The 16,407-nt window shown below is 45.2% G+C and overlaps 1 protein-coding gene across 1 annotated transcript in view; it reads right to left on the bottom strand.

The window, feature by feature from the left end:
* The window catches only part of Sgms2 (sphingomyelin synthase 2), a 71,330-nt gene that overhangs the window by 8,610 nt on the left and 46,313 nt on the right, over positions 1 to 16,407 (bottom strand). Inside the window, exons 2-3 of the mRNA XM_032897306.1 lie at positions 10,340 to 11,001; positions 5,223 to 5,340 (exon numbers count right to left, since the gene is read on the bottom strand). Coding sequence (XP_032753197.1) covers positions 5,223 to 5,340; positions 10,340 to 10,794 — 573 coding nt within the window. The 5' untranslated portion in view covers positions 10,795 to 11,001. The remainder of the gene's footprint in view (positions 1 to 5,222; positions 5,341 to 10,339; positions 11,002 to 16,407) is intronic.

The following is a 16,407-nucleotide window of genomic DNA, read 5'->3' as shown; positions in this document are numbered from 1 at the left end:
TTTAATGTTTGCTTCAAGCATGCCTCAGTGGCAAAAGCAAAACGAGTCCCCAAGAGTGGACAGTCTTACTATGATCCAGATAAACATCTCTCAAGTGTTTAAGGATTACTTCCACGGTAGCACGGTGGTGCTATTAGGAGACTTCTCTTAAGTGCCAGATGGTGGCAAAAACCTTTGATCCCAGCACTCATACTATGGAGGCAGAGACAGGCAGGTATCTGTGAGTTCAAGGCCAACCTGTGGTGGTGGTGGGAGACAGAGATGGAGGGAGGAAGGACAGGGTACGATATGGAACCTTATGGGATGTCTTAGGCTACCTGTGGTGAACCACGAAGATCTGGGGGACACTTTTTATCCCTCCTTTCTTCTTCCTGGCTCCCAGTGAGAACATTTGCTTTGTCACTCATTCATATGTTGCCTTCTCACAGGCCTGAAGGGTTGTGAAGCAGACCCTTTCAAAATGTGAGCTAAAGCTGGTTATCATAGACATTATATTTACGTGGAAAAAAATGAATAATCCAGCTCACAAGACTGCCAAGTAACAGGTGACTTAGCTCACCTCGAAGGGAGCAATGGAGTCCGGAGGGCAATGCCCTAGAGGAAGTCAACACATCACATGACTGACTTCAGGCCTCCTCAGAAAGGCATTTGGTCAACTGTATCGTATAACGCACCATGCCCTGGACATGAAAGCTACAATACAACTATTTGCTTATTATCAGCTGTCTATCATCCTTTTCCTGTCGTGAGACTGGCACAAAACCATCCACAATGAGAGGAAATCAAAAGGTCGCACGTGACGCCCAAGCACTGCCTCCCCAGACTGAAAGGACGGATTCCCCTTCATTTCACCTCCGCCCACCTGTCACAACTCCACTTCTCTGAAGGGAGGAACATTTAAAGTCATCAGGCTCTCTCTACTTGGGGTCGGATACCCCGAGGTCTGAATAAAGTAGGCTCCTAGGTCAAACTTCGTGTTCCTTCTTCTGTTCAGCAGTGTTGCTGTATGACAGTCCCCACCCTCATCCCATACACAGTTTGCTCTCAGAGGTCTTGGTTACAGTCAGCTACAGCCTGAAAATACCGAGTGGACAGCTCCAAGAAATAGTTTACGTTTTCTTTTTGTTTTTAAGCTTCAACTAACTTTTATTATGATATATAGTATCTTCCCCATTTTATCATTAGTCATTTTAATTGTTTTGCTGTGCCTAGTTTATAAATTCGATCAGACATTCATATTTGATTACATATATATGCACATACACACATACGCTCATACACACACACACACACACACACACACACACACACACACACACACACAGGGAAACTGTATACACGGTGTTCAGTCCTATCTGCAGGTTCAGATGTCCACTGGGCATCTTGGGATGTGCCTGCTATGGAAACAGGAGACATTGCACATGGATTTCTGGTGGCCTTTTGTTGGGTACAGTTATTGAATAGAGAAGCAGACTCTTTGCTTTTCTTTCCTGTTAGTTACATTTATTTATTTGTTTATTTTTTATTTGAGTGAGTGTGTGTGTGTGTGTGTGTGTGTGTGTGTGTGTGTGTGTGAGAGAGAGAGAGAGACAGAGAGGGAGAGAGAGAGAGAGAGAGGTGCAGACATGTAGAGTTGGGATGATAACCTATGGGTGTTGATTCTCTCCTTCTATCATTGGGTCCTGTGGGTCCTGGGGATTGAACTCAGCTCCCTGGTCTTGACAGCAAATGCCTTTACATGCTAAGCTATCTAACTGGCCCACTCTGTTAACTTCTTATCCCTTCAGCCCTATTGCTGGTAATCCCAAAGTGTGGGAATATGCTCTGAAAATGCTACACAGAACTCTGGGAGAAGAAAGAATGGAAAGGAGGGAAGTCGCAGGGCATGCCTGGGCAGGGAAGGGAGGATAGTGAGCACTAGGACTGGAGGATGACCCTGATGATCTTGCCTAGGCCTATCACAGTCACCACATACCACACAATACTATTTCCCTACATTTCCTTGTTTCCAGACGTCAGTCTATGCAGCTGGCTATCAGATATAAAACCAAAGCTGCAGAAACCCGAGAAAGCCGCATGAATCAAAACACCCAGATTCACAGGGGCGCCCCCACTCCTAAGGATTCCTCCAACTGTGACTCCCATCCTCCTCACAGAAATAAAGAGCAGTCCAAGCTGCAGAAGCCTGACCTTCACCACTGTCCTTCCACTAAGCAAAGCCCTGTGGCCCGCAGCTCGACAATTTGCAGAGCGAGAGACCTTAGAACCCTCGACCCTAAACGGGATGTCTCCATCAAATCCCTCCCCTTGGCGCTTAGGGAACTATTCAGAGGAGGAGGCAGAAAGAATGCAATAGCCAAAGGGATGGAGAACACCAGGGAAACAAGGTCTTCTGAACACAGCAGGACTGATGCACGCATGAGACTGTGGCTGCATGCACGGGACCGGCACCGGCCAGTATCAGGTTAGAGCCAAAAGGAGAAATGGACACGTGGCCCTACCCTAACCTCATAGACGCTATCTCCAACTGATAGCCACTTGCAAGCGAAGATTTAGTCTCCTCCAGACACAAACTCCTCTTAAGGGTAGGTTGTGTGCCCAGTAGTAGATGGCCAACAGGAACTAAATGGCTTCTTTGGAGGTTTCCTATCTCATAATGTCCAGTTCAGGGTTAAATCCATTCATTCTCTCTCTCCCCCTCTCTCCCCTTCCCTCCCCCCATCTCTTTCCCTCCCTCTCCCCCCTCTGCCTTCCCCCTCCCTCTCCCCCTTCCTTTCTCTCCCCCTACACCCTCTTTGTGTATATATTGTGGTTTCTTGTTTTGAGTGTTAATGGAATTCTTCAGTATTCGAGCAAGTGGTTCTCTGTGTCTATCTCTGTTTCTTTTGCCTTTTCTTGGGCCCCTTTCTGTCTGTTTGTTTGCTTTGCTTTGTCCTATGTTGTGTCCTATTCTGATGTGTCTGTTTTTGTCTTATTCAATATTATATTATATTATATATATATTATAATATATATATATTCCTTAGAAGCATGCTTGTTTTCTAATGAGAGACAGAAAGGGGGATATGGATGGGAGGGGAAGTGGGGAAGAACTGGAAAGGGTTAATGAAGTGGTTATATAAAAAGAAAAATCTATTATCAATAAAAGGAAAAAAACACACACAATACACCTGTATATATTTTTCAATTAATGAGAGAGGGAAAAAAAGACTTAAAAAGAGGAAAAAGAAAAGGCCTTTGGCCATCTTTAGCCATGGTGACAGAAGGAAAGCCAGCCTCAAAGCCCCAAAGCCAACTTCCAGGGGAAAAGACATGTCACCGTCTCTATACAAAATGACTTAGAAAAATGACATCATTTCACAACTAAGCCAACTTTTGCCTAGACGCAAATTGAAGAATATAGACATCTGGCTGTAAACCAAAGTGCGGATGCATGCACTGGCATGCATGCACGCGGGTGTGTGTAGCAAATCGTAAACAAAGGACGTAATGAAATCGTGGACTAGATCAGGCAGAACTCTGATGGTCAAACTGCAAGAAGCCCGGGTGCCAGACCTCTGTGAGAGACAAGCTGTGCAAGTCGCTGGTTTCCAGCCAGGGACGTCGTCTCACGGGGAGAGGTTTCGGCATGCAAAGATCTGTCATTGCTCACTCTGAAGGATACTCAACAGCCTTGCCAACACAGGAAACAGGGAGCTCTCAAAGAGCCCTGTGGCCACAAGCATCGAAGCAGCACTTGGAAGTAGCAGCTGGGCCAAATTTAGACTCAATTTTGACTCCTGCTCTCTGTCACCACGGTGTTTTCAGCCAGACAGGGAGATGCATGCGTCTGTTTTACAGAACCAACTCGTAGGCAACTGCAACTTGCTTCTCGGGGGGGGGGGAAGACCTGCTCACTGAACATGGTGGGTGATTAGTCAAGGACCCTCCAACAGGAGTGTCTGTGGCATGGTTATCCTACAGCACGTTTTCTCTGCCATGGCTTGGGAAACTGGAGCTCTCCCGTGAAGGGCGACCTTTAATCTGTGTCTCTATAATCAGTCGCCCTTCCCAGCTAACCTCATCCATTCCTAGGAAGGGTTTGCCCTCCTCTCTGCCGTGGCCGCCTCGCCACTGAACACACAGTAATAGTGTTCCGTAGGGAAGACTCAGACATGCTCATTAAAGCTACTGAACTCTCATGTCTCAAATTAGTTCCAGTCAAATCCAGCCAGTGTTTAAATTCAATCTGTACACCGTCTTAATTACAGACAGGCACTGCTTTGATGGCTTTAGGAAATGACTGTCTTCCCAAACCGCACCTATGTTTGGTAAGGGGGATGGCTGGCTTCCCCAGAACTACTCTGTCTTCCTTCCCTCGACATCTGCTTAGTGCTCAGTGAAGTCCAAGGTTAGCCCTCCTTCCCTGGTCCAGGAAGCCCATGATCTGTAAGTTTCCATTTCATAAGCCAGAGTGCACTGGGGTATGAGGTGAAGAATGGCTCTTCTGCGACCTGATGCTCTGTGAGGAAACTGTAACTTCATTTCACTTCAGCTTCAACAGCAGCCGAAGGCTACTCCACTTTTCCAATGGAGTTCTCCTTAACTTTTCTCTTTCAAGCCCTATCCATGGCACTAGTACATCCTGTCAGTCTAACCTGCAACATGTGCCCTGCATTCAAGGGCCTCAAGTCCATCATAACCATCGGGGATCACGTTCTTCAACGGCAGTGAGACCTTTGCAGCCCGTGGCCAGCCTGCTGACCTGCGCACTACCTGCTGCCGCTTGACCCCAGTGCTGATAACTTGTTCTCCTGACCTGCAGCTCCCACCCCTTCCATGTGGCTGACTCTTTTGCCCAAGCGTCTTTTTTAAAACATCTTTCCCTGATCTTTCTATAGCAAAGTCCCTAGTATTTCCCTCTGACAATCACCTGAATTACCGTCACGTGACGCATTATGAATTTAGTTATTATTTGTTGTTCTTTGAAAGAATAGAAGCTCGGGGTGGGGGTGGGGGCTGTGCTTTGTTCACTACGGTGGCCAGGAGGTACATACAATCCTCACAGAATGAACGTTGATATATGCATACACGTCTACGTGTACATCTATGTACAGCTAAAGCAGATTGGGGAACAGGCTAGGTTGCGGCTAATACCTATGACATCATAGGGAAGAGTGTGTGATGAGCTGGGTGCCTGGAATTGCTTTCCTGATCCCTCTCTGAGGGACCCGGAGACTTACCTTTGGAGCACACTGGAAGTGCATTCCGGGCACAGGTAACGTAGTGACGTACATAGTTATACAGCGATACAGGTATAAAGTTCCCATGATAAAGAAGAATCTGCGTCCCACTATTGACCTGAAGAAAACACAGGGATGGGAGAAACAAGTTTACCAGCTGTGCATCTTGTTATTATTTATCCTGGGGGAGACAGGGGGGAGGGAGGGGTGGGGTCTCTCTCTAGTCCAGGCTAGCCTGGACCACACTACGTATTCAAACTCAGGATCGTCTGGCCTCAGCCTCCTGAGTGCTGGGATTACAGGTGTGAGCTCTCAGCCCTGGATCCCATGGAGTCATAATGCAATATAAGTCAATGTTTAATGAACTAAAAACAGTGTACTCAGTAGAATTAACAAATACACCTCAGTTTTACATTTTAAGGCCTGTGAGATATCTTTCCCATAATTCCATAGCAAGACTGGAATCTCACCTCCAAGAACAATTTACAAGCTGAAGTACATCTAAGTGATTTGGGGCCGGAAAGGCCGAAGGATGTGGGGACAGGGTAAATGTAAGAAGATGAAAAGCCTGTATCGTCTCCTCTCCTAATAAAACGTCTCTCTTTGCCAGAGAATTCAATGAGCTTCTCCCTGTTTTCAGTCAACTTGCCGATTAGCAGAACCCTCTGGAGAACGCATCAGAGGCACAAGTGAGCCATGGCCACAGAGGAATAATGTAATGAGTCAGGTGACATTACATAATTGGATACACAGAGAGATGTGACACCTCATTAGAGACTAGTTATGTAAGCAAGATTGTAACTGGGACCATGCACAGGTAGTTGGACAACTCAGGCACGAACTGTTTCTCTGACCCCATAGGTTTTCAGAGAACAGGATTTTGAACAAAGTAACTATGGGATTGACCCGCCATTATCTTATTCACTATTGATTTTTAAATGGCAAAGGAAAATAAAAGGGAATGCATGCCCAGCTAGTGTCGCCTGCCTTCTTCTGAACAAGACTGCACTATTATTTATTGAAACATTATTAAAGGATTGTTTACAATAACCACAAAATGGAAATGGCCTAAGTGCCCACAAGCTGATGAATAGAGAAAGAAGAAGACGTCATGCGTCTATATGATATAATATGATCCAGACATGGAAAAGAGTTCAATCTTGGCATTTGTGACAAGTTGGGCAAACCTAGAGATCACTGTGCGTAGTAAGGCAGTCACAGACAACTGAGCACAGAGGAATTCCGACCCTAAGACGAAATGAAGAAGGTTGGGCTTGAAGAAGTTGAACACAGACCAGAGTTTACCAGAGACCGGGATAAGCTGTATTTGGGGGAGGGTAATATGGAAAGGTTGAACCACGTGTGCTAAGTTACAGTTAGGCACAAGACATGGTGCTGAGATGGTCCAGGTAGCAAGATGGCTACTGTTAACAATGTGTATTTCAAAAATACACTAGAAGGACTTTAGATATTTCACCATTAGGAAAGCAGTAGGTAAGCTGGAGAGATGGCTCAGTGGCTAAGGCCACTGAGAGCACAGCTTTGATTCCCAGCATCCCCAACTCTTTGTAACTGAAGTTCCATGGGATCACATGGCCTTTGGGGGCATCAGGCAGGTATAGATAAACAAGCAGGCCAGACACCTATGTACAAAAATAACATAAACAATTTACATTAACTTTTTAAAAAGAAATGTTTATAAAGAGAGGCATGTTTAACTTGATTTGAACAGCACATAACAAACACTTATATGAATGCCCATACATAATGCCTCATTAAGGAATCCAATTTTGTGTGTTTTATGTACCAGCTCAAAATTAAAAGGCCTGGGTATGTGGTTTGGGTGCTGGGATATTTGCCTTACACACTAAGTCCTTGATTCGATTTCCTATATTGCATAAACCAACACCTAGCATTTGGGAGACAGAAGGAGGAAGATCAATAGTTTCAGGTCAACGCTAGCTACATAATGAATTTAAGGCCAGCCTCTATCTCAAAATCAAAATAAAGTTTAATAAAATTAAAATGGAAAACAAAAGAGAGACACATCAAGAGAGGCAGGCAAAAAGTCTGTTCACTGTTCGTTTTTTTGTAAAGACAGTGAGTTGACCATGAGGCTCTACTGAATCTTCATTCAGCCTAGGCCTGCTATGGTCAGAAGCTGACTGAGCCCACTGACTTCTAAAGCCAAGAGCTTTGCCCACAGCATGACTGCCTTGTGGGTACATTCGAGGGCAGAAAGGGTCTGTGGGCTCTCAGTTTCAGCTATCGGTGACAGCCCCCTTTCCGAGGTTACGTCTCTCAGTGCTGGCTCTGAAAGCGGGGATTGAGTGGGGGAATATATTCCCTCCCCCTGCCCCTCCCGTTACTCGTTTTAACTTCTCTAGAACACACAGAGCATTCATTCCGTGGGCTTCTCTCCCTCACAGTTTTCAAAGTTTCCAAACCACCGCTGACCAGAAGACTCTTCAGTAACAGGGAGCCTCAGAGATGAGGAGATATTTTAAGTTTTCTCCAAGAGACTGATGCTCGCACAGACCAAGGCCAAATTCAAGTAACTGTTGGGGCTTCTAATTAAAATATGTACAAATATCTATTTTAGTTCTCTGCCACCAATAGCTATTTCAAGAACATGCCAGGGTTCTGGGTGAGGGAGGAGAAAGAAGAGGGACTGAGACAGTTAGACATGCTTATTTCCTTGGTCACCTAGCTTTGTTCTTTAGTACAGGAAGGGGAAGGCAGTCAACAGTAATGGCTGTTCTTTCTTGGTTAAGTGAAAGAAAGCAATTCGCTCCGAGATTCAACCCCAGGCGCCACAGAAGTGCTGCTCTGAAGTATGTCCTACGCCATTAGACAGCAACAAGAAAGAAGGAGATAGCATTATGAGTCAAATCTATTCATTCCAGTGTCCTGTGCCCAGAACAGAAAATTAACAGGGGTGAAACATCCACTCTAAAGTCTTACTTAGAAAAATAACTGCCCAGGTCTATTTTCCTTCATAGCTTTTGAAAGAGAAAGACTTGAGAGTCATTGCCATGATAGATGGCTTGCCTGGAATGCATGAGGTCCTGGGTCCCAGCATCAAGAAGGAAATAAAGGATGGATTGATAGAGGCTGGGAGGGGCTAGGAGTTCTCACTTGGATAGGGTATCGAAAGCAAGGTCATGAGAATTATTCTGCCAGTTACCAAAATACAGGGTCCAAATCGACTTCCAAAATGAAATGGCAAATTGGTGCTGTCCGTGATCTTAGTAGTGGTATGAAGTACATGGCCTACATATGTGACCCTTGAGTGATTGTTTTCAATAGATATTTTCTTTTTAATTGGCGTGTAGTAATTGCACATGTGTGAAATTTTGGTATCAGTGTATAAGGATCAGAGAAGGGTAGGGTATAGCTTTTCCATTGTCCCTTTAATTTTATTCTGGTGTGCTGGGGACTGAACCCAGGGTTTCATGCATGTGAATCAAGCATTGTTCTTACCGAACTACATGCCCAGCCCATGACCATGAATTCTGACATGGTGAACTCTTGAGATGATAACAGAAAGTCAGTGACAACAGCTAGGTCTCATATCAACCAAGATGGAGACTCTATTGCAGAATGGAATCCAGTCGCACGCTAGACTAAATCTCTCTTCACACGGATGTGACTGCGAATGGCTGTCACACACTGACTGAAGGAGAAAGTAATCATTCCCGGCCCATGCAAGCCCTGCTATGTTCAGGGTCAACTCCAGGCACTAACTAGAAAACAAACGGTCGACAAATATGTTCTTGCTGTTAGCATAAAGAATGCCATAACTGATACGTGCCGAGGCAATTCACTTCTGCTACGTAAAAGGCAACGGGTAGCTCTGTTGTTTACCCAAATATGTCGAAGCAACATTGTGAGAGTCATTATGAGGAAACTGCTTATGGATGGCTGCCGTTTGCCATGCAAGTTTAGAAAGCCACCGCAGGGTTGTACTTGGGAAGGCTTTGGGAAAAGCAGGCTGAATTCTAATCACAAAGCAACACGTTGTCAGCTCGACCTCTTCTAAAAGTGATTCTATGGCACCAGCTCTGAGCGCCACCGGACTTTGAATTTTGACTTCGAAGCTGTCTTGAGGGAGCTCTTGTATTTCTTTAAAGCCCCAGATTGTGGGTAATTTCTCGTAGTTTGGGGATTTAATCTGTGGGACTCAGTAGAAAGCAAACACCCTAAATGACAAATGAGAGGACAAGGGGAACTGAGTGGCCTCCAGTTTTGTGGGCCAGAAGTCAGAATTCACACCGAGAAGCAGAAATGACCAAGCCAGAGCTACGCCCGACCTCTTGGCTTATCTTCAAGGTGGGAAGCCTGACTTGCTGCTCCGTGGTTGGATCTGTTCTGACACAGGCTGGGGAGTACAGGGGCTGGACTACCGAGCCATGCCCTCCTCCATGTGCCAAGAAGAGAGCAGAGAGGACGACTCTACTTGAGAAATCCAAAACCCAAACCACCAAAACCCAGCTGCCAATTCAGCTTCTTAAACAAACACTTGTTACTTTGAGCCTGTCAGGAAAAGGACGTGAAAGGAAAGAACGCTTAAGAACTTTTGAACAGATATAAACTCAAAGCAGGCTGTTGACAGCAGACTGGTCCTCCCCTAATAAATTAAACCTGTCCTATTCTACTCCCCGCTGCACTTGCCAACACATTAGGCTTCCTAGCTTTTTTTTTTTAAGACACTATGTAGCCCTGTCTGTCCTCACCTCTCTATGTAGACCAGGCTGACCTCAAACTCACAGAGATCCTTCTACTTTTGCCTCCCATGTGCTGGGATTAAAGACATTTCCAAGCATCTTGAGGTAAGCGATGGCATCATACCACTGCAAGCCAGTCGCTGTACTTCAAATGAGTAAACTGAGTCACCTTCCACAGGACTGCTGCCACCTTCTGCTATCATACAGGGTCACTCAATGCTTGCTTATGGAACACTATCTGCATTTATTCAACTCTGTCCATCTACCCTTCCTTTCCTCAAATGTCTAGGTATAACTAAACGCATGAGAAAACAGAGAAAGCTGATTTTAAAGCCCCATCATCTCTTCAAAACAAACCCAAACCCAAACGCCCGATCGGTCAATACTTACTTGTATCTCAGAAAGAGCCACTGGGTGAGCCATAGCCCAACTAATACCATCCCATTTATTTCTGATACAGAAAATGCCCATTTGACCCGGTCGACGTAATCAAAAAACTTGTCTGGGAGTGGAGGGCTGAGCTCCTTGGGAGGGACCCTCTCGTGCACAACGGTGATCATGACTGTTGTCAGGATAAGGTTGAAGAGAGCGTACACAAAGGCAATGCCTGTTTTCCACCACTCCAGGGGAAGCTTGTTCCTGGAGTCATTGGGCATGGAAATCTGGATGTAGTCCGGGTATTTCTTGGCACCCTTTCGTAGCCCGTTGGATAAAGTCTTGGGTTTACCCTTGCCATTTTTGTCCTCCTCTTCTACAGCTTCAGTGGGGCTTGTGTAAGTGTTGGTAGAGTTGTTGGTTTGACTTTCCAAATGACCTTCAAGTTTTGCTGTCTCTATGATATCCATTGTCCGCCAGCCTTCGGAGCTAAAGGAGATGGTAAGGCTCTTGGTTTCTGTGGGAACTTCTTTTAAACCTCTCTACTTCCAAGATCAACATGGACTCTTAGGATAGACTGTGTGTGCTGATATGAATTGTAGACGGTGGCCTTCTGGTCTGCTGTGTAGTCACAAGGAAGCTGGTTCTCCTTCCCACAGAGGATGGTATTGTCCCTTCTATGAACGAGACAAAAGGCGGTCAGAAATGACTTGTACAGATAAGAACATCTTAACAATCAACCCCCCAGTTAATTCCTTCCAATAAAGCCAGGACTTAACATTTCAAACACTTCGCAAGTTGCTAACTTGAAGTCATAATACACCAGAACCTCCTCGGAGACCACACCACTCCTTCCTGATACTGGATCTTCTCTAAGAAAACAGAACTAATAGCAGGACATGGTGGCTCACGCTTCTAATGACAGAGTTCAAGAGACTGAGGCAGGAGGAGTACTGTGACTTTAAAGCCACCCGGGACTATAGTAAGTTCCAGTTCGGCCCAAGCGAAAGGGTGTAAACCCATCTCAGAAATACAAAATAAGAAGGTAAAGGAATTAAAAACTCCTGAATCGCTACTGTCAGCGTGCTCCAGAACAGTCCAGTTTCTAACTTTCTAAAAACCAACGATCCCTTTAGCGACTACGGTCGCTGAAGCAACACATTGATTCAACGTATTAAAACGTATTTAAAATAACACCACCTCAGTTTATCCCTCTATATCCAGAGACACATACTGTATCCAAAGTCAAGTACCTTCAAACGACTGGAGTGGAAAGATGTGCAAAGCCTTTGCTGTGTCTCATTCAGAAAGGGATTAGAAGTAGCCTGGAGGGGGTAACTGTAAAATATCCCCAGGAAATTGAGTGATATCTGGATACAATCATTGAAATGTCTACCAAACACAAGTTTGCTCCAAGGGGTCCCACTTGGAACACTTACCCTCCGTGGCTGAGGACGGGCACCTTTGCTTTAAGAGCCACCACACTCAGGCTCCAAGGAGCAGGCACTTCCTACTTCTGAGGAGAGCCGGCGACTCTTATACTAGCTTGCACTAGGGCCCAGCTGTTCCCAATTTAGGAAAGCTGCATTTGAGTCAGGCCACCAGCCCGGCCACCTGAGGAGTTTTGAAACCTTGTAATTAGTCTCCACCCTGAGCACACTGTATGACTTTAGCATATTTCTTTCAATTTTAAAGGCCTCCTTTTTTGGGGGTAAATATGGTTAAATTCAAGTTAGTGACAGCTAAGCCTCTATTTGATGGATTAAAAAAAGAAAATGTAAGTGGCACAGTTAATACATCCAGCTATTTCCTTGAAAGTACTATGGTGGCAAGCAGATAAACTGCCACAATGTATTGTACATTTATCTCAACACTTAGGAATGTAGGGGCTGATTAAAGTTGTTTTTTAAAGACAACACAGGGATTTGGAAGATGGCTCAGCGGGTAAAATGCCTGCTGTCTGAGCCTAGGGACCTGAGTTTGGATCCCAAGAACCCACCCACGTAAAAAATCTAGGCAAGGTGGAGCATGCCTCTAACTCCATCCCAGGGAGTGGGGTGGCCTCTGGAGAGAGGTGATCCCTTGGGCGCACTGGAAGCTAGCCTAGTTGAATTAGTGAGATGCAGATTAACAGCCTTGTCTCAAAAAGTAAGTTGCAGTATGTCTAAGGAAGACATTTGATGTTGAACTCTGGCCTTTTCAAGCATGAGTATGTGTGACAATGCTCGCACACACATGCACACACATTCATCTAAAAGCATGTAGTTTAGTTAAACAGGCAGAGCCACAATAAGGCTGTGGGAGACAAAAAGAAAATATTCACATTGTGAAAGAAAGAGCTAAAATGACCTGGCCACTAGATAAAAGGTTGGGTTTATTTGTTGCATTTCCCTCTGCTCTGACAAGAAGCATCCACTTGCAGACACAGACCATTCTTGAGAGAGAAAAGCCATTGGGGAAGTTGACCTGGTTAACAAAAGGATCCACAGAGGATGAGTAGCCATGAGGGGTTACTCACTTCCAACAGCTCACCTTCCTCTTGTCCCTGTGACAATCTCCCCAAGTACCAAGACACTAGAGGGAGTGGGGAAGCCAGCGTTCCTCCAGCCTGACCAGTGTTCTCTTCAGTGCCTTAGAAAAGGTCGTGGGAAGAGTAAGTGTCCTGAGGAGAGGCCTCAGCCAGGTGAGTCCAACAGCAACCCTCTCCACCATGGACGCCTCCTTTTGAGGAAGATACCCAGGCCCTCAGGCAGGGATGGCTGGTTTCTACCCACTCCGACCTAGTTGACTGAACATATCTAACATTCCACATGTGCTCCTAGCCTGGTGTTCATGAATACAAGAAGCTTCATCAGTGGACATACAGGGGGCCCTTTGTAAGGTAGTCATCTAGTTCTAGAACACAGAACGTTGAGAAGAAAATCCAACCACTCTTTTCCTCCAAGAGGAAGATCTTCAGCCCCCACCTCAGGGGACTACGGTGAACTTGACTGAGAGAGTGATCCGTGCAGAGGGTGAGCCCTTGGGAGGAACCAGAGGAGCCATTCTGTGAGCCGATTGTCATTAGCGGTGGAAATGATATTTTCCTTGGGATTTCATTAAGGTGGAATACACACCATAGTCATCTGTGTCATCCAACCACCAGACCCGGTGTTCACTGTGAAGACCATGACTCTGCCACATTCACTCTTATAATTATCCCCTCCTATCACAAAAGCCACTGTGGTTCCTCTTTGGTTGCCACCCCAGGCCACAAACCAGTGCCAAGCTCTCCAGGCACCATTTAACCTAGATAACACAGGGACAGTTTAAGGCCTAAAAACAAACCCATCTAATGCCCTTGGGAAAGCAAATGCAAGATGCCGAGATATTTTTTTAGTACATTGGTATGATTCTATTGGTTTTTTAACTATAAAGTGGGACGTATTACAGAAAATTTAAGTACTGTTTAAAATTAGGAAGGGATTACAGTAAAATATACTGTAATATAAAAAATAAGCAAAAAAATAAGCACTTTTTGTTATATTATATGTATATGTATCTTATATATATGTGTGTTTTGCCTGCATGTCTGTCTGTCTGTCATGCACTATCCCGGTGGCCAAAAAGCTTAAAAGAGAGAGCCTTGGATGCCTTGGAACTGGAGTTACGAACAGTATGAGTCACTGGGTAGAAATGGGGATTGAACCTAGGTACTCTGGAAGAGCAGTCAGTGGTCTTACCTACTGAACCGTCAGTCCAGCCCCACCCCCAAGAAGCACACTTTTAAGTGACTCTCAGCTTGGAGAGATGGCTCTGTAGTCAAGAGCATCTGCTGCTCTAGCAGAGGACCTCTGAGCTTGTTTCCCAGCACCCATATTGGGTGGCTCACACCCACCTATAACTCCAGTTCCAGGAGATCCAAGCCCTCTTGCCTCTGTGGATACCTGCGTATACATGGCACAGATACACACACACACACACACACACACACACACACACACACACACACACAAATGTTTTATTAAAAAGTAATTGAGTGAAGCAAATGGGACACTTGGTCACTTTCAGCGTCTGTTTCGCAGGTAAAAGTGTCCAGTGCTAGGCACTGGAATCATACCATTCGCTTTCTCAGTGTCACCAGCATCACAGCATTTAGCTGTGTTTTGTGGGACGTCTTGGTGTCTTATGGGAAGCATCACACTGCTCCTTGCCCTTGCACTGTTAAGTTTAGAATCCTTGGCTAAGTCACACATCAGATACTTGGGTTCCTACTTTTCATGTGTGTCCTCCTGACGAGTGACCGGTCTTCCGCTCAGTTAACCCAGAGTTTATTTGGCTTACACATCTGTATTATAGAAGTGACTGTGTAGGCAGTCAGGACAGGAACTCAAACAGGGCAGGAACCTGGAGGCGGGAACTGATGTAGAGACCATGGAGGGGTGCTGCTTATTGGCTTGCTCCTCATGGTTAGCTCAGTCTGTTTTTTGTTTTTTTTTTTAATTGTCTTACTCATTCTTGTTTTATTTTATTTTTTATTGCATTTTTTTTTTTTTACATTTCGAATGTCGTTCCCTTAATGGTTTCCTGTCCATAAATCCCCTACCCCCTCCCCCCTCCCCTGCGTCTATGAGGGTGTTCTCCCACCCATCCACCCCTTCCTGCCGCCCCGCCCTGACATTCCCTTACACTGGGGAATCCAGCCTTGGCAGGACCAAGGACTTCTCCCATTGATGCCCAACAAGGCCATCCTCTGCTACATATGCAGCTGGAGCCATGGGTCTGTCCATGTGTACTCTTTGGATGATGGTTTAGTCCCTGGGAGCTCTGGTTGGTTGGTATTGTTGTTCTTATGGGGTTGTAAACCCCTTCAGCTCCTTTAGGCTGCTGTTTTATAGAACTCAGGACCACCAGACTGGGAATGACATTCCCCACATGGGCTGGGCCCTCCCCCATCAATCACTATTAAGAAAATCCCCTACAAGCTTGCCTACAGCCAACGTGATTGAGGTATTTTTTTCAACTAAGGGTCCCTCCTCTGTGGTGACTTCTTCTTGTGTCAGGTTGGCATAAAGATATCCAGCACACCAGGACAAGTGAACAGTCAAGAAGTTAATGAAAGGCACAAAACACGTACATGTGAAGCCAGATTTCTCATGCACATCACACGCAACCGGAAGATCTATTGACAAATTAAATACGCCCGCATCGTTATGACAGAACCTATATGTAAGCAGCTTGAGAACCTAATAGAAATACGCCACGGCCTGACCACAGCTACTGGATTTGTGCCCCATCCCCTACATCACTGGACAAAACTGCCCTCAAAATCTAGGAATTAAAAGAAGACATTTGGAACTTATATGAAGAAAACAGCAAGGACCAGAAAAGAAAACACACAGATCTACCTACCGCCCCGAGAAGGGAGGAGGCCAAGACGGTAGGTATGTGATTAAGGGTTTGTTACTGTCATATTCACATATAATTTAGTCCTTCCATTTTAACAATCCCAGGAGGATTTCTCCCATACTCTGACAAGAGTTCTAAAGTGGGGACTTTAAAATGGCACTAGGTCTGTGCAGCTGGACCACACTGTATGCATGACTTTCACCCGATTCCTGTTTTGAGGCTTTAGCGAAGACCACGCCCCACCCCGCAGTGAAATAAGCTTTCAGAGTATTTACGTACGTTTTCAGTAGCCACTTACAAGAGGCGTCTGCAAATAACTAAACATCCAACCTATGGGCCAAATACCGTGTGGTAAGATGGATGGGTTCACTGACTGCTCCTAATCTGAAAAACTCTATATTGAAAAAAAAAATCTAAATTCTCTTGGGCATTCACATGATCCCATAACGCTCATGGTTCTAAACTTGGTTCATGTGTACTGTAATTAAAATATTGTATAAAATTACCTCCAGTTGCATATGTAAGCTACATGGAAGGGTAGATATATTTAGAATTAGGCTGGGATTCTACCTCTGAGAAACATCACCATGTATATGCTACTATTCCAAAGTAAAAAAAAATTCCCAAATCCAAACCGTTTAAAAAAAAAAGATTTGCTTTGATTCATGTGTGCTACATGTGTGCAGGTGCCCTCA

The sequence above is a fragment of the Rattus rattus genome, chromosome 3 (genome assembly GCF_011064425.1).
Source record: "Rattus rattus isolate New Zealand chromosome 3, Rrattus_CSIRO_v1, whole genome shotgun sequence".
Classification (NCBI taxonomy): domain Eukaryota; kingdom Metazoa; phylum Chordata; class Mammalia; order Rodentia; family Muridae; genus Rattus; species Rattus rattus.
The sequence above is the reverse complement of the archived record's forward strand: the minus strand, read 5'-3'. Positions and strand labels throughout refer to the sequence as shown.